Here is a 23,633-nt window from a genome sequence, read left to right as displayed (position 1 = left end):
GAAAAGGCATCACTGGTGCTCCATGGTTGCTATGTATTGATTTGTATTGATCTACCTCCTGTGTCTATGCATTGTTATTAATTCATTTTTAATTTTCCATATCTTGCTTTTGTGGTTTTTATGAACCGGTATTCACTGCATTGTACATGTACACGAGTATTCTCTGAACCTAGTGTACATTGTAACTCTCAAAGAAAAGTGCATGCAGTTAAATGTAATTTGCAATCCAGACATTTATTAATGTTCTAACATGCATGTGTGTAAGTGTCTATACGCATGAAATCTGCACTGCGTGGTACAGTGGACGCTGCAATTGAAGCTTACATGTACATGTAACCCCGCAAAAATGACTGGGACAAACCGTGAGAGTAATTCACATTCACAGGCGAATTTCCCCACTCGTGAAAAAAAAGCTGTCAACTTTTTTCCCACTTGTGAAAGTTTCCCCACTCATGAAAAAAAAAAGCTGTCAACTTTTTTTCCCACTTGTGTAAAAAGGTGTGAACATTTTTCCCACTGGTGTAAAAAGATGTGAAGATGTTCCCACTTGTGAAATAAGCTGTGAATTTCCCTTTATACAGAGCAGAAGAAGGTGTGACAATTTTTCCCACTAGAGGGAACTTGTTTTCACAATTTGTGAAATGAATATCCATTTTCCAGGATGAGAAAAAGTGTGCAAATTTTCCCCCTTTTGAGATTAGCTTTCAAGTGTAGTGTAAATACATTTTGTCAACCTGCAAACAGAATCGATCGAATGAATCGATCTAGTTGAATAATCATTGTTTGTCAACTGGCATGTACATGAATCATTCCTATCTCCATGCGTGAATATACCGTTCATGTACATGTACACTGTACATGTACAAATGTGGTGCACTGGTATTGTCCTAGTCAAGTGTCTGTATTGTCTTTTATGTGTACTAATCGGAAAATTTTAATAAGTACATGTATGGTTGGATTCTGGATATTGATTTCTCCCCAGTCTATAATAAAAATACCTGTAGTCGTCACTATAATGACGTTGAACTTTCACCAGTGTCTTGCATTTGCATGTTTATTGTGTGAGGCACCTTGGCATGTCTACGTACATGTACATGTTGGCCTAACTAATGCATCAAATCGCTCTAAAGAAACAACCGCCAAACAAAAAGTATCCTCAAAATACTGCAAACACTATAAGCTTTAATAGAGCCGTTTGTGACGCCACATCCACGAATAGGACTGGACAGGTACTGGAACATGTACATGTAGGTGAAGCAAGCAACAGACACATTGCATCCCTGGCGCCTCAACACCAGACACCATTTAAGCTTTCAATCGTGAAAAGTGTCCACATAATGGCTGAATATGGAGGCCAAAAGGAGCAGGACACTGAACCTTGTTGACTCAAGACGGCTAGTGTGTGCTCAGGTGCTTTTTATGCACTGGTAATGTACCGCATTACATATGAACTGGCACATGTACATGTACGTGTAGTTCCTTTGAGGACAATTGCAGGTCTATTTTGGGAACAAGCACACACAGGAAAGGAAGCCCACAAATATTCTCAAATCTCAATCTAAAAATACATCTTGACTGATACAATTCAAACTAAGATACCGGTCCATCCATGTACATGTATGCAGATTGAAGACCTCTCATGGTATGAGTGTACACATTTACGATCTCCTCAAACTACATGTACTGGCAATAAACCATATTAGCGTCGTCCCCAATTTCAGTCGTATTCCTGAACGTACAGTATAATTTGGAAACCCGTATTCACGGTAATGGGATGGTACCAGGTGATTTGGGGGGGGGTCGGACTGAAATTGTAGAATATAATCTGGTTCTTTGAATTTAAGGTTTTCAAATAAATTCACTACGTTGGGGAAAAGACTGAAATTGGGGCCGCCGCGAAAACGGCCTATTAGGCCCACGCCAAAACTGCACCAAGGCGACAGTTGCTTTTGAAGTTTTGTTAGGAAATTAATTCAAGACCAAGAAGTGGGGACAAAATTTGTCCAGAACAGGTTTGGTCCCCAAAACGTGTATTTTTCGAAATTGCTTGCGAGCATACTGGAAGCGGTAGCTGTCCCAAATTGTAAATAAACCAACCTTGTACATGTTAGTAACAGTGCACCACTGTTTTGCCTTGGGTTATGCAGTAATTTTTGGCGAACAGCACTGGAATTACGTACAGGTACAGGTATATTGTGTACTTGTATACCAATGCATGCTAGATGCATATATGTACATGTACAGTGTACTGGGCTGTGACGGCATTGGGATCAATTCTTATCGAGGTCACTTCTTCGTTACATCAACTTTTTTGGGGGGCGGGATGAAAAAATACACCCAAATTACTGTACATGTACACTGTACATAGCGTCAAGCCCTACTGGTGACTTTGACTCCAAGTTTTTATTTCTTTTCTTGGGGGGGGGGAGGGTTTCAAATGTCAACGAATGTATACCCCTGCATGTACAGCAGGTATCAAGCGCAGATACCCAACACCCCATGCTGCAACAGCCGATTGCGCAGGAGGAGAAGAAAAACAAAACCGGTACCCCACACCACCGGCGTACATGTGCGTTGTAAATCAAAACCAGAATATGCCCGGTCCCCACCAGGGCTGCTCCGAATTCCAAGGATGTTTCACACGCTCTCTGATACAGCATGCACATACGAGCACGTTCTACATAGGAGTGGGCATTAGACTTTAAGCCCCGTGTCCTTTCTCTTTGCTTTGGTTAGAGCTTCGAGGACTCTTGATGGGAGATGAGTAGTCAGCTGATGAACTGTAGGAGCGACCACCCCCATGTTCACTAGCCCAGCTTAATATGTACCGGTATACATGTACTTCGGATCAGGAAGACTTGTTGCCAACATATAAAACAAATGCTCAAATTAAACTGAACTCCGAGAATGCAAAGATTTCTTTTCTAAGTGACATCCGCAAGTTCATGTACTATTGAAAGGGCTCAGATTCGAACAACCCACACACCAACATGTTAAAAATTCACAGAACATCCCGTTCGTACAGTGTCTCCAACTGAAGACATGCACACATGAAAAGAAACAGTACTGCATACATGTAACATTTGTTGGTACATTTAGTGGTTGCAAAAGTTGTGTTACACCTTTAAATTTAAGCATTCATGATTAAAAACTCAGAATTCATTAAACATGATGACAACAGATCAACAACGTCAGGTTCGATTCTGATTGGTTTAATGCTTCTAGAGCCTCTGTTGTCAATCCCTGTGAATTTCACCCCACACTTTCAATGGTAATAGGATGTCCATTAGATGTAAGAATGATAGTGGTCATATCCATTAGGGTTTGTTAATGCCTTGCTATTCCTGGAATGAGTAATGGTCAGCCAGTTAAGTGCAGGCCATCTGCTTGCGTCCTGCTGCCTGCAGGTGTACTTAGGGTATGCTCTACATGTGTTTGCTTGACCACCAGGACCATTGCAGAGCCTGACCAGAGCCCATAACCAACATGCTACATGTACATGTGTACTCATGTGTACAATGTACAGGTGTAAACTGTACATGTACATGTATGTAGTCATGCATCACTCCCCTGTCCCCCCCCACCACCACCAAAAAAAAAAAAACTTTCAGCATGCAGTTCAAGTAATGCATTTTTTCCATTTCATTTTCAATGTTAGAGTGTCATGTTTTAAAGGCAAAAACCACAAAACTATTCCGAATCAATTTACAAAATTGGAAACACATCCAGAAATCTTTCTCTTACCTTCTCTGAGATTTGCTCCTTTGCAACTCCAAGGAACAACATTTAATGTCTCCTGAGGTAAGGCTGACATTTTTTCCAACAAATTTCCTCCATTTAGAGATGTCGGCTGTGGTGAGAGACGATGGTCTTTGATCCCAAGCCACATTTTCCTCGATATTTGTCTAACGAGTAGACAGCTCTTGTCTGAAGTGTCACTCAGCTCTCAAGTACCCTCAAATAATCACAAATTGGTGAAGAACATTACCATGCAGGAGCCCACTACCAATGGATTTGAATAATTCATGAGATGCTCATGAGTTAATAAACAGGCAGAATGAAGTTTCTCCGAGTAGACGGGGGCTGCTGGGAGGGATGTCTGAGTCTAGAAATCCACGAGGACCACGTCGCCTCACTGGCTGACTGCTTCATATGAATCCTGGATCAGGCATTATAAATCCAAGATGCCACGGAAGATCCCATGAGCAGATTTCCCAACTGATGATAATTCAGAGGGTCTGGGAAGACGCACTTTGCTCTACGATCGAGTTCCTATGGTAACGGTGATTTGAGACGGCTCTCCTTGGTCAGGGCACACAATGATGGGTAGTGGAATCAGGATGAAAAAGATGCAATTTCAGGCGTGGGTGATGGTTACCGCCGTACGGTACAATCCAAGTGGTTGTGGAGAAACGGAGAAATAGAGGGGGGGGGGAAGCTCCTCCAAGGAACGACGTCCAACAGCAGAATGAAGAAAAGGATCCGGCTTTTTTTCTTGGGGAGGATCTGCACATTCTGTAGAAACACTTTCTCTGTTATTGTATTACTCTGGAAATGCAGTGAAGCAGCTAAACAGCTTTGACAATAAGGCAACATTAGACACAGTTCCACATACTGGTTGCAACAGGTTGACAACAATGCACCCAAATTTTGTTCTCAAGCTGTCTAGATGTCTGAAGACGTGATAGCAAATCCCACATAGAGGAAATAATCTCAAAACACAGCACTGCCACAAGCAGTGAAGGCAACCAAGTAAATCCGTCATGACAAATCATACGGAGAAGGCAAAAATGTGGCTGCTGGGAAAATTGGTGAAACGTGCATGGTGATTACTAATCCACATACTGATATCTGATGATCTTGAAAGCGGTTTCAAGTGGGTGCCATAGAGTACATATGTCCTCTAGTTAGTCCTGACAGATGGTAATAACCAAGTACATGTACATCGCATACTAAAAGAATAGTCACCTTTACAGCGCATTCCCTGACGGTGTTTTGTACAAGGTGTTTGTTCAGCACCTCACAGAGCGCAGTCACAAGTTAGCCCTGTGCGGCCATTACATCTTATTCATCCAAAAGAATGAACTCTCGGTTCTCTGAGGTTCATAACCACCATGCATGAGAAACAATACCTTGCACAGAACTGAACCTGGGAAAGCACCGCCTTTTTATGGATACAAAAATTTTCCAGCAATTTTCAAACAACAGGGGGGGGTGTTCCAATGTAAATATTATACCGAAATTGGGCAAATTTTAACAGAAAAGTGGCATATTTCATTGAAAAGATTATCTCTTTCAAATGTTGATCAACTGTAATAGGAACTGTAAGGTATTTGGGGATGCCAACAGAGATGAAGTAAAATTGCTGAAATTAATTTTTAAAATATCTACATGTAATTTCTTGAACAAGTACCGCACATGTACATACTCGCACAGTATACATTTCAAATAATACAATTATAATGTAATACTGCATTCGTCTTGGTAGATCATTATTTGACAGGTTCACCCATGGTTCTACATGTACAGGTGTAGTTGGTTTGAGCAGTTGGTAAAACACTTGGACTGTGATCCAGTGGACAACGGTTTGAATCCAACTGTAACTACATGCCGTATTGGCTATAAACCTCTCTTGAATAGCACAAAAATAAACTAGACCCTTTGGCAATGGAGGTGGAATAATTAACGAGTGGAAAACTCTGCCATATGGCATTTAGATTACAGGATTGGATAGCACTGAAGAGAGTGCACAGAACATCATCGTTCTGAAACGCTAGATGACATCAGCCATCGAGACGGGTTCTCAGTATTGCGTAGATCCACAAATCCACTGACTGTAGGTATAATCTTGCAAAAGTGCTACACATGCAAATCTGGATCCACTGAATTCTCAGCGATTATTGGCTGAATGTATCTGACATTATGTGCCCATACTACAGTGCATGTACATCAACCGGTAACACTTTACTTTCTTGAGGTTAACATTAAGGCCCTTTTCCAATACTCGACTTGGGCTCCGTCTCAGGCTTTGTTCCCAAAAACCAATCCCCGATTGTGGGCCTGAAGCGTTTAAATTAAATTGGATTACTGTAATTTCTGGCTCTCTTGCATCTTATTTGATGTTTTGTGGCACTATTAGACTAATTACTGCGCTTACAGCTTCAATGTTAGCTAGTGAAAAAACAGTTGAAGCCTGAGATGGAGCCGAAGTTGAGTATTGGAAAACCGCCCAAGACATACCCTACTGGAGACGTAGGGAGATGGTTATCAGTCGATGATTGGGCTTGACTAGAGAGCAGAGAGCAGCCAATTTTGGATCCGCTGAGGCAATTTGATGGCATCAGTTGGCATTTGAAAGAAATCAAAATAGGTTCACGTTTGTGAACAACACAGCTGTCACAGAGACTGGCGTGCTGCCTACTGGTATTTCTGACAGTCATGCTTCGAGATCATTCTGTCACTGGTTTTGTGACTGTCCATCAGTGTGAGCTGGATTGATTTAATGGGCTTTTATCCCACCCAAAATGTGTGAATCTTGGTGTTTTTGCATGCTTACACCAATTACATGTACAGATTTTGGCTGTCTCAAGAACATCCATGTACAGGTACATTGTAAAACTGAATAACTGTCACTTGGTTGAACTGGGTTGATGACAAAATCCCTCCGCTTCAACATAAATCTGAAGAATCCCAGTCATCATTCTGCCACCACTGAAAAAGCCATTCTAGAAGCGGTGGGCTGGAGTTAAAAAAGAGCCGCTTGAGGATGTGCTGCCAACACTTTAACTGGAATTTGGTAAATGCTATTACCATGTTCCAAGTTTCAGGCAACAAGGTCATTTGCTCTGGTGTGACAGTGATGGAATACACACAGACATGCTACTGTCCATTTCTGCCATTTTGATAACAGAGAATTACTGTATGGGGTGTTGCTGCCACCAAACCAGTAGAGGAGGATTGTTGGACTCACTATCAGGTCAAACTCAGGATGAGTTACGGTACAGGGTAACTAGTTTTTTTTAAAACTAAAACAGCCTTGTTAAAGCAAAAGAAATGTGCCTTTAAAGATTACTCATTATTTACGGAATAAAATCCAGCTTTCTCTTGGTCAACTTTACAGAAAAGATCTTCTCTCAGCATGGCCGGGGGTAATTTCAGACATGAATCTGTATTGTCTGGGTCGTTATTAATCAGCCTCCCTATCACGCCAGAAGTCATCAGTGGACTAATAGCGTCAGATGGAATGCAAAATATCCAGCCCATCCACCGCAATTATCAAAGTTATCTAAACTAACCTGGTATCCTGCTGTGGCGTGTAAGATGAGCAAAGACTCAACTGCTGTGTGATGGTTCTACTAACAAAATGATTTCTTCATTTACTTCTTGCCCCCTGGCAACCCAGTGGTGAGGTTTATTCAATAGGTAATTAGCTGGTTCCTGTGCAAAGTCTGATAGGCTGTTTCACTGTTAGAGCGGATGGATACCAGAGGGACAGGGGTATCATGAATTAAAAAAAAAAGGAACAGTATTGTGCATGCTGAACATAAAGGTACGTTGTCTATTTTATTCTGAGGCGAGTCTGCGTTTTTCTTGTGCCTAATACGTCTTTTGGACCGATATACCGGTATCTTTCCACCAAAAAATGCTAGTAGAGAGAAGATTCATGAAAGATATGCACACAATTTTAACTTGTCCAGATAACAACTGATGCATGACAACTGCTTTGCCGAGTCAGTTGCGATTCCCACTGCCGGTAATATGTACGCTCATATTCCTTCCCAAGTACAAAACCTTGGCCCACCTCAAGGGATGAGGTTACACAGTTCTGCATTGCCAATGAGGCTTAGGACGTCGCCCTGGGAATGAGAATGTAATGTGCCAACACACATCCGACACCTTGGCGGGTATAACCTTCGCCGCTCAGTGACGTTCTTGTCAGTGTTGCTCTGATCTCTTCCGTTGCGTGGCCGATTCGAGCGTGTACACACAGTTAGCAGTCGCAACATCCCCACCATAAAACATCTCTGGTGGGGATACTTACTATGCACATCAACCGATGAAGTCCCGACATTCAGCTCATATGATTAAAAAAAGAGCACTTGTTTGAAGGTGTGACATCGTCGAGATGATAACGGGGCTGGTCAAATAAGGCTGACATCAAAATTCCTCTACTAGAAGTGTGAAGACACCAACGTGCGTTTCAAACCCAGTGACAGGCGACACCCTTACCAAACCTCAATTTACTAAAATACCAAGACAAACATACATGTAAATCGTTTCAAGGCAAGGTTTAGTTTAATTACATTAAATCCGTCCTCATAATTATTGTTATATTCCTTGATACTAGGAAACCTCAAATTGTGCGTATTTCTAAGTAAGTCACGGTAGCTGACTTCCTCTCTTCGTTTTTAATCAGTATTTATGACTGATTCATCTGGTGCTTTACCCATGTAATACTCTATAGTTCTCTTTGGGAAAGGGACTTGTCCAGTTGTGGACGAGAATACATGTATGTCTCTGTACACCTGTGCGAGTACATTGTAAATATTGATAGTAATGCATGTATGTACATGAGTAGAAGCCAGCACGTCTGTTGGAATTCTGGTTTCTGCAAGAAATCATTTCATCCTCAGTAGTGCTTGCCGTAAATTTTCAATGACACGCCCTCAAAACTTGAAACAGGCTTGGTTCTATCAAATTTGAGGGTTTGCAGATAAATAATGCACGTGCCTCTCACCTGGGATTGTAAATTATGTTACAAGTCATTAGTCCTGTGTTCCAGTGAGTAATACACAGGCATTAATCAAGCTCGTTCCAATCTAGCCGGCCAAGAGGCCCGTTTTGTTCAGAGACATAGGGAGGGTGATAAATGTCCTGAAGCTGGAGATGGAGGTGACGTGCGGACCGCATCGTCTTGCCTTAATGACTGTCATGTCTCGCAGATTCATACGCTGATGCAAACAGAAAACATGAAGGACATGTACAGGTTTAGGCCTCCTCATCTACTCGGCCTGTGAATATTTTTTCCTGTTTAACATTTCATTTGGCTCCTGGGTACTCCGATTGCGAGGAGACACTGGTTACAGCAGGTTCCCTGAGAGGTCCTCCTGAGTCTCAATTGGTAGATGAGGCCTCTGCTACATTTAGGTGGTCTTGATGAATGAGGCTCAAAGCCCAGCTCCTCAGAGTTAATCCATTTGGTTCGATAGCTCCAGGGTAATGAATGATGCTGATCTATCAAACATTGTTCATTAGATCCCTTTCACATCCAACATTTCAGGCAAAGAAGTTAATATTATCAGACGTTCTTGGACCTGAGAAGCTTTGAATACCACGTACAAGTAACAGTCAGGTCCTTTCAACATCACTGTTTTTTGTAACTTTCACAATAAGAGACAGCAACAAGGTCTTCCCGGAGTTCAAAGGTGATTTTGAAATTCCTCAGCTCATGCAGAGATGGTACTAGCATATGTCTGGTGTAGACAATTTTATTTGATTAGGCCCAGCAGAGTTGGGACATTTGAAAAAAAAAAAGCATATCTTTCAATCCTCTCTCCACCTAATTTCAGAAGTTACATTTAGAGATATCCTTTGTAATATTGGTATGCATGCTCTCATTCAAGCCAAATCACATTACCTAAAAATGAAGTACACAAAAAAAAAAAAACCCACAGTACATGTAAACACACCGTACCGGTAAGTATTGTGTGGGCCTACATGTACGTGTATAAACTCCAAATACAGTAGGACGCTACTGGCACTGTAGCCATTACAGGAATGTTACACAGTTAATACAGAAATACCCCAGCAATATCTGAATGTTACAATATATGCCAGGTGGTTTGTTCATGTTTCAGGAGAGTCCATGTTGAACATTTCGCACAGACTTTCCGACCTTTACTCGTTTTCTGCAATTCTGTTCCCAGGACAGACTCTGTACATGTGTTGGCACCTGTACGTGTACATCTGACATTTAGAACCTTAGCATTTTGAGTACGTACGGGTATCGGGAACAAAGAGGTCATAATGTGATTTCAATCCACTCTCTCTATGGGAGAGGATAATCCATGATGGCCGTCATGAAAAAATCACCATGGCAACGGCAGCTAAGACTGGGCTACAACTGGGCTCTTTAATATCTTTTCCTTCTTACATTAAAAGAGGCTTCTTGACCTTTGACCCGGGCACCTTCCAGTCAGGTACTCCTCTGTGACCATCCTTCATGTTGTCCATAGTACGCGCCATTTTAAAATACCGTTACAAAACCAACCGTATTTATTTTGTAAAATAACCCCCCCCCCTACGAAATTAAGTTGCTTCAGAGGAGCACCTGACCATGGTGTAGGGAATACCATGACAGAATGGGAATCCTCATTGTCAAGTAGCAGTCTGCTTTGTATGAGTTTGAATGAGCCAACATTTCCAAAGCACATGTACATGTACTAAAGCACCTGTTGTATGGATACAGGCTGCACATGTACCTCTGTATGGGTGGCACAAAGATCATCACGTAGCTCATCGGAATGAGTCTTTCAATGGTGGCTGAGAGGTACCAGTGTCCTGCCATACTCTCTGCTTGCTTATCATTTGCTGACTGACTCATTTCACTGGGCTCGACAAGTTTCATTACACCCTTTGAAACTGGCTGGCCAGTGGAGCCCTCTGCATGAAAATCATCAGAAAAAGTTCAGGTTTGGAATTTGATCCAATTCGTTTGAACTGTCACTGACTGAATTGGGCATGGGTTCTTTAGTTACATGACACTAAATATCAACATACACTAGTTGCACTGCCATCAGTAATTTGTTAATTACATGAACTATATTAATTAGTAATTAAAATTGTATAAACTGTTAAAGGCTTTGCAAATTAGTGTTAGCAATGTGATAGAATCCACCAAATAAAAGGTTCATGTATATTCTAGAGGCAAACAATGTTTACAGGATACTCTTTCCACTGCAGCAAAATACAGGAATTTTTTGTCTTCACAAACTTGTCAAACCAACTTGCAATGACACTTGGATTTAGCGTGAATCCGGTCACAAAAAAAATTTAATGCTTCTCTTTGATTCTACACTACGTTCAAGAAATTATACTGCCGTCCTACTTGTACTTTGCAACCGGGTGAAACTAAAAAAAACAGACAATGGCTCCAACTACATGTAGCAATGCTAGCGAGGTAATTACTTTATTTGTACTTTTTAGTAATTAGGTCATTCCATTAGGTTGGGGCACAATTTGTGACAGGTGTCCTTGTTACATGGGTAACTTTTACCACCTGTCATGACCTGTAGAGTAGGTAATTTACTCTGTGAAAATTACACACACCTCTGTATTCAGCCTTGCACGATGTATAATTTGGAATTCACATGCACAGCTGTCCCACGTACATGGAAAAATGGACACCGTCACAAATCATGCCCCAACCTTATGGAATGACCCAATTAATTCTGTTATAAAAATATCACTTACATGTATTATACGAGCACTGTGCTTGTAAATATTAATGTACTGGAGTGCATACCGCACAGGTACATGTATTTGACAGATCAGAAGGTAGTGGAAGATATCTGAATGTGTACCACATGTTGCAGCTGTAGATGTTGAGGTTAAAGGACATGTACATGTACGGTACATTATGTTTTTGCACCTGTATGCATGACCAGCTGATGTACAATGCAGAATTGGATGGAGAGATATTCAAATCTCCTTGTACGCATACACAAATTCAGCTGTTTTTTTTTTTTTCCAGCTGTTTCAGGAAACTTTCATGCCAGGCTTTTACCAACGCCTCCAACCACGATTTATCTCTGCTCTGATTCCGACGGTTATCGGACAGCCAATCTTGGCAGCTGACACTTGATGCTGCAACCGCAGCACCCGGCTAGGCCGAAGTGTCAGTCACGCCCTGCATCTGGGGTGCAAAAAAAGGATGAGGCTGCATATAATCATCAGGGGGGAAAAAAAACCACACACAGCACACAAACAGGTGGTGAGGAAAAAAAAAAAAGCTGCAGCAAAGAAAATTTTAGCTAGATATCACACTTTGGCCAATACAGTACATGGAGCTGCAGTTTATGGCTACATTGTAAATATTCCGGTAGGTAAAAAATGTTCATGTTTGGCTATGGCTGTAACTATTCTCTATGGCATGCTAATGGCAAAAAAACCTGAAGCTGTCCCTGATTTGGGCATGGCAGTATGTCGTTCACTGTAAGGGTACAGGCTACAGTGTACCATAGGTACTGAGGAGATGGCATAAAATTACACCTGTCACATACCACGTAGGACAGGCAAACAAACGACATGTACATGTACATACATGTACAGGTACCATAGTATGCCTACAGAAATGTCTCAAGGATAAATGCATCATGCTAATGCAAGGAAGGGGCCCGCCGTGCATGGTCCGGACATGAACCATCCACCTCTGCCCTTCCCCCCTGCATTTTGGCCATAGCTAGCCATGGCTACTTACTGTACAAATGTATATACCTGTGCAGGTACCGCACATGTACATGTAAATACCGTTTGCCCACTGAACCGGGTTGAGTGAAAAGTGCCACATTGATTGAACTACCCAGGTACACGAGCCCATCTCCCTAACAGCATACTGATATGCTCACATCAATATTAATATTCATAAATTCGAAATGTCAAACACATCAGGCGATATATAATGTGCAAACCCAGTTGTGTAATGTAACAAGTTTAGTGTAAAGATTTCGGTACACAAAGTGTATGTATCTTACAATTCTGGCAGCAAACACCTTTTGGCCAAGGCTAATGAGCTGGTACATCATACAATTTTCAATACAGTCAGTACCGGTATATTGGTTTATATGCACGAGCAGTACAAGTGCAAGGTTCAGAAATACGGTTTATCACAATGTACTCGGTTTCACACTGAACTTCTGCAATTCATGTACAGTATCTTCATGGACCATTCCTGTCCTTTGAAGAAGTGAAGTCAGTAATTATGTATCACTTTCAAGTATGGTGCTGTTCATACCCGGTATACCTTTTAAAATTCAGTTCACACCTACGTACAATGTACCAGCATTTTCCACACCAACAGCCTCCATTTTATGTCTATGCAATAAGCAAACAGAATAACGCCTTCCAGTATAAGAACCTGTTAGAATTTGCATCTCACGTAAAAAATGAATTATTCAACCAGAGTGGCTAAAAGGGCTGTTAAAAGCAATAAGGCAGAACTAAACGCCTACAAGCAATAAGGGAAATTCAGATATTAACCTGCATTTTTGATGAAATGTATTAGTAAATACCGAAGAAATTAGTTAAGGATTTTGGGGGGCTGGTGGGGTTCAGTTCAGACATTTCCAAACGGTTTGCATGGGTTCAGTTTAAAACTGCAAGGATATTCGTAGATTTGATTAAATAAAAACAAAACATGCTTTGGAGCATAAAAATCTGCAAGGTCCACCTTGATAAGATTCAGCATGGTTGATTTATTAAATTAATGAATGCTGATTATCGGTACCCCAGTAGGTGAAAGATCTGTTCTGAAGTTGAAGTTCCTCATACCTTGCTCATGTTGAGAGATAAAAATGTCTTGCGGGACAAGCACTAACATATTAATAAAGATACAGGAACATTATGCAAATTAATACAACATGCCAGTTAATGCAAATCACCAAATTATCTTATTCTAATAAAAACGGTTACAACTAGAAGAAACCCATGCCCTCATTTCAAAACAGTATGGCAGGCGCTCATTGTTTCGTCAAGAAGCCTCTTTTAAAAATGTGCATGATTGTCAAAACTTTTCTCGCTTCAGTAGAGTTCTCATGTCTTCTCAGCTCCCTTGTTCAGCAGAACAGATTTTGTACCCCGGCGAAAGGTGGATACACAGCCGTGTTTGGCTGTTCTGCCTTCTTTGGAACTGCTGGTGCGTTTCGGTGCTGTCCTCAAGTGAGTGTACGGAGTTACTGCGCGGATGCCTCAGAAGAGCACAGGTGCATTGGTAACTGATCCCCCACTTGTTTTCAACACTATTACTGTATAAAACCTGCTCTTCATCGATTTCTCTCTGCGCCGCAGCATGGCCAAAGACGAGGGCTAGTTTGTGCTGGTCAATAAACTGAATTCAATGTGAGTCCCGATGAGAAAAAGAGCAGCTACGTGTAACTCAGCCATTCCTGCTCGCTCTTTAAACCAGTGATGGGCCGGTTTTTATAATTATGAGACACTTTCGTTTTAACTGGAGGTTAGGCGGGGCAGTAGGGTGACAAGAGCTTTTATAATAGCGGAGTATTATTCATTATGCCTGGTCAGCGTCCGAGAAGGTCAGCCGCAACCAGGGTCAATAATAATAATTGACAAGAGAAGACACTGGGCATATGCATCACCAGCCCGGGGACTAGCCGTGCCAGGTGAGAAATCGTGCCATTTCAAGGCTAGTTTTCGCTGGGGCGTGTGCGTGTGCTTTTCTCGTATTTGGTAAGGAAAACACAAAGGTCACCTGGGCACACCTGGAGGTAATTTGCTTGATGTTGGTTCCCTCTGTCACTGCACTTTTGTACACGTACGCATCTTCTGCGGCAAAGTGGGGTGGGGGCAGATCAGGGAAGAGAAACTTCCTTGGGGAAAAAAACGGCCATTGGAAGACGGCATTAGGGCAACTTCTGTACTCCGTACCGTACATGCTGCTGTGTAATGGTCGCTGAGCATTTACTTTTCTGTTCGCTTTGTGTTTTCAATTTTACTGCTGAGTACAATTTCCTACAGTGTTCCCACTGTCACAAATTGTACTTATATTTATGCTACGAAAAAGGTCAAATGGTCTTTTTCCCGTCTTGAAAAATTCAGGAGGATTCAGAGCAAAAGGCCTCACAGGTTAGGGGCTAAAGTAACCTTTACATTTGTTGACACAAACTGCATGATTGTGCACATGATTTATGCAATTTACATACATGGCGGCTCCTGTTTTCTTTTTTTAAATTAGAGGCGGGATGTCACCGGTATTTCTCAAATACATGTACATGTGAACCACATACCAATTTACCACGTTTGTTTTGATTTGGCAAACATTCCAATGGTCTAAGTAGTCACCACAGGGTGAAGTGAGTAATGTCCGGGATGTGGGGATGAATGGACAGTTCCCCCCCCTCCCCCATACAAACATCATGCAGCTTGCATTCAGAGGGTGTTTACAGCTGAGAAGACTCATGCATCCTCATTTAATAATCCTGCTCTGTGGGACTCGGCACACACAGGACATGTTTAAAAATGGCCACGGCCGTGCGCTATTCAGTGGCAAAGGGAAGTCGGCAGTGAATGCGTGAAACGGATCCGTCATCTCGTTGGCAGTAGGCATTTATGTTGTAGCTGTTATTAGCTGAGGTTAGCGGGAAGAGAACACTTGCCCCTGTCACCTGCCACTGTAAACATTACCGAGATTCATTATAACTGAGGGACATAAAATATACATGTAATATCCCCAAGCATACACAAAAGGGAGTGCTGTAAGTCTTGGCAAATGTGTTCAATGGGTGCGTGAAATACCGGTTGTACTAGTAGTCAGAAACAGTGGGTGTTTCTCCGGGACAAAATTTGAGGAAATGGTGATATGCACCAATTAAGGGGCAGCAGCGTAGGGCGGTGTACATTGGACCTGCCTGAATGCACCAATTAAACTCCTCATTTCTTGCGTTCCATAGTACACGTACATGTACAAACACCTCAATGATAAACTCAGGATTTTCCACATTTTCAAAGAGATTGTCTGAAAAATCCTGAAATCAGTCCATTTCTCATTAAAAAAATCCCGACCTCAGGAAAAATCCCCACAAGTCTCACCCTTGGTTTATATTATAAAGTCATTTTTATATCCGCGATTGCGTAGTAATGTAACAAAAAGGGGGGAGACATGAATGGGCTTCCATGTAATCCTCTTTATCAGGTCAGCAATCCACTCACTGCATGTACGCCTAATCGGAAGCGTAATACCTTCCATCTTGGGAGGGTAACTAATTACCACTCGGTAGGAAGACATCTTTTTTTTTAAGACAGATGCACTGTAAAAGCCTTTACGGGTTTTCTTGATCATACAGGGTTCTGCCAACATTCAATATAATGTACAGCTTCCTAATAGCATTGAGCTACATGTACAATGTACATGTACATGCGTGGTAAAATTGCTCATACTGCCGACTCCACGTACAGTAACATTTTTGAGGACATCTCAAAGTCTTTACAGCCAATGGCATCAACACAGCCCACTCAGTGCTTTTAATGAATGAATGAACTAGAAATTAAAAACAGGAACACTGCAAGAACAGGTCAAGGCAAATTAATGCAACTCAATGTTTAGGGGAAACTGCTGAAAGAGCATTCTGTGGTAACTCGTGCCTTGCTGTCAGGGAAAATCTCTCGGTGGATCACTACCGGTAATATTCAATTCAGAATTCGAGAAACATTTCTGAAAACATCATCAGGATGAAATGTCAGATTCTTCACTGTGGTCCAATGTATGCGCCGCGGTTTCACAAATGTGAGACAATCTGAATTATGCCTTTTGTTTAAGGCTGGTGCTTTTCAAGATGAAACCACCAGCCAAAAAAGTCTATTGAACTTCAAGTTGTCACATTGTATTACAGTTCCCGGATACTGTATTACATTGTAATTACTTCACTTCCTAATCAAATTCATGAAGAGTAAAACAGGGTTCTTGCTAAAGAGCTGCATGTACATGTACATACTTTTAAGTATCTATAGAGGAGAAAATCTTGCAAGGTTTGAGGGAAATTTGGCGCTCAAACTGACTGTTGTGGTTAAATTGTGAATAATACATTGCCATGGTAACAGACGAATGTTCATTCTTTCTGCATGGGGTAAGCGTTAACCCAACTTGAGTCCTGATCAGCGCTGATTCATTAGCAGTCGTAATGGAACTAATGAACAAATCATGAACCCTGCATCATTAAAGCAACTGACACTCCAGTTCCATCCCTGCAAACCACAACCCCTGATGGGTCTCAGATTTCACTGTAATGTACCCCTACATGTACATATGTATACATGTCACAGCCAGAGGTGATTATGCTGAGACTTACATGTACATGTAGCAACAGAATTTATTCACAAGGAAGCCAGTTTTATCTTGTTTCCGGTTTCTATCTTATATCACTAAATGGGATGGTGGCAGACTATTTTGAAATCCATACCTCACTTTCCTTTTTTTTAAATGTTACTTAAAACATTTGACGTAATAAAACATATTCATCCTTTTAAGAGAACTTCATGAACTTTTTTCACTGCTTTCATTTTTATTCTTGGGTTCCAAAAATAAAAAAAAAAAGGTTAACCTGGCTTTCAATTCAATATGGCCAACTTGTGAATATTGATTTACAGTGATTGCAGAGGTGCATCATATGTGAAACCCTGCCCGGGTCTTCAACTGTCACACCTCCTCATTGTTCCTGTAGGATGGATGGCCCAAACATTTGCCAGAGTTGGGATTTGACAACACATTAATCATGCAGTGATTTCTGTACTTGGCAGTTTGTCCACACAGATCAGATAAGACTGCGTGTTTACATGTCAGGGACTGCTGATTAAGCCCAGTACAATTCCACACTAGCTCATCAGCCAATGGTGTTTACCAACAGCAAACAATTTTTCTTCGGCCTGTTTACTCTATCTTCCACTGCTCATAGTGATGAGTATGGGAGCTTATTATGCAAACACTCAAGGCTGTCCTCACTTCACCTTAAAGTGTAGCGGCGGTGAATTTTTCTTCGACGTATTTCTTCTGCATCTTTGTACTTCCCTTCGGCGTACGAAAAGTCTGACGCACACCTACATGTATTTGGTTAAATGAATTGAAAGTGCACACTTTTAATTAACAATCAAAATTATCCATATTTTCCAGACAGCTGAGGGCGCTGTTGCTGTGAAGTCATCTAGGGAATGGGTATTTCTGTTCAAACAGAGAACCCTGACTTTACTAGCTGAAAACATTTCTGAGAGAGGGATTGATGCATTTTTATTGCTATGCACATGAAAAACAAAAAAATCAGCAAAGAACCGAAATCTTAGTCCAGGAAATTCTACAAAAACGTATACTTTTCTGTGTACAAACCAATGTAATATTGAGGCATCTTCCTGAGATGACATCACAGTTTTGCTGATGAATATAGAAATTGTCATAAATAGCATAAAAACCAAAAAGGCATTCCTTTGAAATAGTGAAACCAAAGTTGAAAATAAGGTTTACCGAGGCACAAAGGTGCATTTTACAGGTTTGTAATAAAAAAGATTGATTGCAGCCACCCTTTCAAATGAAAAAAGCCTAGATTCAGTGCTACAACTGCTACACATGTCATTCTACATGTATCACATACATGCGCAGGGCTTATTTCTTGAAGTTGCACTTTTTGGCAAGCTAAAAAACCTTTTTTTCCATTGAAATACCGGTAGGTACCAATAGTTTGTTGCACAGAGGGTTTAAAGTCAATTATTTTCAACAGGAAAAAGCTTTAGCCACTGGCGATGTTTTCTACCATACTTCCTCCGCCTCACTTCATACTATAGCAAAACACCCCTTAAAAATCTCATTTCCGTGACAGCTCTGTCTGCCTCTTTAATGACAGAACAACACTGTCATGTTGCTTTCCTCCACAGAGGAAAAGAGGCAGCCGGTCGTCTCCTCAAACAATTTAGCATAGCATGTGTAATACATGTACAGAACTTGCAGAGTAGAGAGCCAAAACCCATTTTTTACCCTCAGTATCACTGTTCAGAACTTTCTTTCTTCTTTGGCTCAGAAGTTTAAGCATGAACAGTTCCACAAAAAAGAAAGACATGGCCTTGACCAGCTTGATCTGTGACAGGCTACAGAACTTATAAACTGTTTTGTTGTTCAAGCCTGGTCTGGGCAGTCACCTTTGACTAATTGATGCACTTAAGAGCTGGGTGTGTCTGTCACCATACCTCTTGTTAGGGGTACAGAGGGTCTGTGGGTAAATGTACATGTACTGGTACCGTAGGCCAGACTAAAAAGAGGTCTACAGGACTGTGGCCCACTGATCATTGCTTTTTGTCACTTTCACACCAACAACCCTGACAAACACTTGTGTTCCAGTATAGAGCCAGTGTTGACTGCCAACATGTGAATACAGGTGCACACTATACACCATACTCCAGTGAGCCCAAATGCCTGAAGCAATTTAGTCTCTGTGAATAATGAAACCTACCAAAAAAAGCCAGTCTTTCCCCTCCTTTTGTTATCCCTTTTCTTTAAAATGCAATGCATTGTCTGCGCTGGGAGCAACTGGTTCACTGGTAATATAGCCAATGTCCTGGCAGGGTCAAACTACGGTATGGAATTGAATTGTGCTCTCTAGTAAGGCAGTCATTGATGGCAGCAATTTCTCTCCATTTGAGCTCAAGGATGGTGTAGTCAATACCCATTCACAACGGACACACCCTCATTTTCTGGGGAGAAGCAATCTCGTTTTAGTTGGTGAATTTACGTGCAGCGATGGATATCCATAGTTCTGTGCACTTGCTTACACATAATTGTACATGTACCAGAACCTCTACATTGTGTGTACAGGTGCGGGTACCGCTATAAGGGGGTTGGATGCATGAATGCACCTGTATCATGTATTTTGCATGTACATGTACCAACAGTGTACAGGTACACTGTACATTGTATATGTACACGTACCGTTACAAAGACATTATATCAGCAGTACACAGTTACGGGGCACTTCCATGACCATGTGCACTACACCCAAAAGATGGGAAACTTGTGACCCGACTGACCTTGCAGAGTGTAGGATTTAAACTGATTTGATTTTACTTCACTGAATTCAGGGCTCTGTTAGTCAAACTGAAAGAAGAAAATTACACTATCGCTACATGTACATGTATGTACGTGAACATGGTCAAGCACAGGTACACATACAAAAGTTCAGTTGACCTCGGAAATTTACATCAGACTGTTGCTGTTTACACAAGCTGCCGTTTTTCAATTCTGTCAATATGGGTTAAGCTGTTGGTACCCAGTGGCAAGTGTTTTGAACCACCCTCCCAAATTTTACGTTTTTACATGTAGGTACGGAACCCTGGGTATACACAAGTTGGGTGTTCTGTCACGTGTTCCACACAGGTACCCTACCCTGTATGTATTGATGTCAAGTGCACAGAGGTTGCTTCTGATAACTTCAAAATCAATTTCCTGAAATTGTGAATACATACAAGAAGAGTGATCTGTGAACTGTAAGGACGACATTATGTATGCAGATAAAAAGCACTAGTTGTCAATTTATTAAAAATGATATACAGGCGCGGATTGTACACAAAATGGTGATAAAAATGCACAGGCAGTGTGCATGTGTGCAACGACACATCAGATCTCGAGTCAGATATATAAAAAAGTATGATTTCTATTCAAATCCAGGAAAGCCTCCACTTTGTCATTGTATATCTCAGTGAACTTATTTTTCACTTTTCCCAAAAGGGCAAAATGTGAGATGTCATTGTGCACATGTACCTGAAAACGACACAGGCCTATTGTTGTAAAGTTGGACGTGACAAATTGAGGAGCTGTGGTTTTGATTCAGACCAAGGATTTGGCAAACGGGCAGCGCTCTTGCTGACATCGTGGGAAAATAGACCAAACAAAGACAGTCAGAATGTGGGTAACAAACAATTCCAGCTTGTTTGTTGAAGGATTTAAAGTATTCACAGGCAATAACAACATGAAACGACAACGAATGGGCATGCTCTCTTACAAATCCTTAAATAGACCCCCCCAAAAATAGAAAGATGTTCACTTAAAAACAAAATTCCTTCACAGAAAAGTACAAAAGGACCTGAAGCTGAGGTACACATGAAATAAAAACATCTGCTCCATTCAGGCAGCTACGGTACATCTACAAAGTCGGATTGTTCTGATAACTTTTGAGAGTTTTCGGAAGGATAGAGGAGGGATTTTTTACCAAAATGATACATGCAGATACCCGGCATGTGATTTTTACCCGATGTGATGCCCATATGAAGCATGGTTGAATAAATGATGTTGGTCAGCTATTAAGTCAAATTCGTCTACTATCTAGTCTTGTTAGATTTTGAATTTTTTGAGACATTGTACATGTATGCACATACATGTACAGGTACCCTGTACAGTAACTGTTTTATGACAAGCGGTAACTTGGTGCAACATCAGTGGGGTTTGCTTCATGACAGCTCTCGCCACTTTTCTCTTGACTCAACTTCCAAAACCGCTTGGCAAAAAGTTATCAAACAACTGGCCAACATCATTATGACCTGCAAGCTGTGTTAGCGTCAGTCAGCGTGTAAAGAAACTTATTGTAGATGCCCTCAAAACAGGATGAAAATGGCACAAGCCTGAGGAGGCTTGTGATCCGACATAACAGAGCAATGTTTAGGAAACAAACAAAGTGACAAACAAACAAAACCCATGACCACGTCTGGTAATCATACATCTGTTTCAATGCTGACTGCATTCAAGTTGATGCAGTTGCCATGGACATTGTTGGGGCGCCTGTCTATGTTGTTGTTATAGGGAGGTTTGGGGACCACTGCACCTTGTTGGTCCAGCAACCCTTCCTCCATTTCTACGATGTGGTTCACCGAATTCTGACTGCAGCTGCCGCTGTGGCTGCGTTTGGCTGAGGGCGGGGGAAGGTAGGGGCAACTTTGCACGTGAGAATACTCGCCCGTGTCCATTGTATCCGACTCGCGATGGTAGAAGTAATTGAAGTTGGATACAATGACGGGGACGGGAAGCGCAATGGTTAGCACGCCTGTCACAGCGCAGAGGGAACCAACTATTTTCGCACCGGTGCTCTGCGGTTTCATATCACCATACCCTACTGTTGTCATGGTGACAACTGCCCACCAAAAAGCGTCAGGTATGCTTTTGAATATGGGTCGGCCCTTTTCGTCAATGCTGTCGGCATCCGCGAAATAGACTGCACTTGAGAATAACACCACACCTATACACAGGAAAAATATTAAAAGCCCTAGCTCTCTCATGCTCGCCTTTAAAGTTCGACCTAGGATTTGTAGCCCCTTAGAGTGCCGAGATAATTTGAATATTCTAAAGACGCGTACCAAGCGGATAACACGAAGGATGGCCAAAGACATTGCTTGGCTGTTGCGATCTGTCGAGGACTGAGCCACTATGGTACCCACTTGTATGAAGTAGGGGAGTATTGCTATCACGTCAATCAGGTTCATGATGTTTTTCAGGAAGATCAGCTTGCTGGGACTGGACAAGAAGCGGAGGATGAACTCCGTGGTGAACCAGATGATGCAAAAGGTCTCTATGATGAAGAAGGGATTCTGGAAGTAAGCGGCCAGCTCCTCCTCCCACGTGGTGTGCGTGCCGTTGACGCTGGGCATTGCTGTCGTCGGATGAGCTGCCAGAATGCCGCCACAGGGTGACAGCGTCGGCTTGGTGACGTCTGTCTCCTCTTCCCCCCTGAACTCTGGCATCGTCTCCATGCAGAAGGTTACGATAGAAACTACGATCACAGACACTGATATGATGGCGATTGCCCGGGCGGTCTTGGAGCTCTCTGGATGCTCAAAGAGCGACCAGACCTTCTGGGCGATTGTGTTCTGTGGTATTTCCTTCTCTTCCTCATGTATGAAGCCTTCATCCTCCTTGTACTTCAGCATTGCCTCCTCGCCGAGTTCGTAGAACTTGATCTCTTCCGTGAACACATCCATGGGTACATTGATGGGTCTTCGCAGGCGCCCTCCACTTTGATAGTAATACAAGATTGCGTCGAAGCTTGGACGATTGCGGTCAAAGAAGAACTCATTCCTCAGCGGGTCAAAATATCGGTAACGCCTCTCTGGGTTACCAAGGAGCGTCTCTGGGAACTGGCATAAAGTTTTGGCGTGGGTTTCAAAGCGTAGGCCGCTGATATTAATGACCACTCTCTCCCAGCCGGGGTCCCTGCCATCGTGACCCTCATCCCCAGAATCCTCCCCGCTTTCCTCATCCTCGTCCAGCACAAGTCGTGGAAGCGATCGACAGTTCGACATCCCTGTCGTTGGGTTGAGGCCGCCGGGGCTGGCATTTTGATGGGCAGAGTCAGGCGAGGAGGTAGGAGGGCGGACTCCGGGTCCGTGTTGGTGCCCTATCCCATAATGCCCACCATGGGCACCTGCAGTGCCATAAGGCTCTGCCCCGGCTACCATAGCAGCGTCCATCTTCTTCCACCATGGCCTAGGTCTCTGCCATAATGGATTCAATCCCCAACGTTCTATAAATTCAATCTTTTGGCTCATACTGGGCTAACGTTGAGACCACCATTTGAGCAACGTACTGTCAAAATCTTGGCTGATAAACATGAAGAGTGTGCACTTGCACTAAATATAAATTCTGCTGTGGAGAAAAAAATGTTCCATTACAATGAACTCCTCATTCAAGTGACTAATAAACTTTAAAAACCAAATCAGTTGTGTCGGTGCTGTTGATGCGAGGTAAATTCTTTGTCACTTCTTTCCACCATTCATGAGCACAATGCTGCTCTTAATGAAGAGACAGACACATTCTTAAGGAACTTCATCACCAGATTCCACCCGTCCGAACATTACTGAGATTTCACTTTGATTAATTAAAG

At 42.1% G+C, this 23,633-nt stretch overlaps 1 protein-coding gene across 6 annotated transcripts in view; it reads right to left on the bottom strand.

Annotated features, from left to right (window-relative positions):
• Positions 1-23,633, bottom strand: part of LOC110975008 (potassium voltage-gated channel subfamily A member 1-like) — a 52,845-nt gene that overhangs the window by 28,425 nt on the left and 787 nt on the right. For 5 of the 6 annotated variants that reach the window (XM_087130564.1, XM_087130566.1, XM_087130562.1 and 2 more), the window contains exon 2: positions 3,745-23,395. In XM_087130564.1, the coding sequence (XP_086986690.1) occupies positions 21,472-23,298 (1,827 nt within the window). In that variant the 5' untranslated portion in view covers positions 23,299-23,395 and the 3' untranslated portion in view covers positions 3,745-21,471. The remainder of the gene's footprint in view (positions 1-3,744; positions 23,396-23,633) is intronic. The other variant, XM_087130563.1, reaches the window with a different exon arrangement.

Source organism: Acanthaster planci, linkage group LG20, assembly GCF_054643075.1.
Source record: "Acanthaster planci isolate LZ-2023a linkage group LG20, COTS_SCS, whole genome shotgun sequence".
Taxonomy (NCBI): Eukaryota; Metazoa; Echinodermata; class Asteroidea; order Valvatida; family Acanthasteridae; genus Acanthaster; species Acanthaster planci.
Note: the sequence above shows the minus strand (reverse complement) of the source record. Positions and strands in the feature narration are given on the sequence as shown.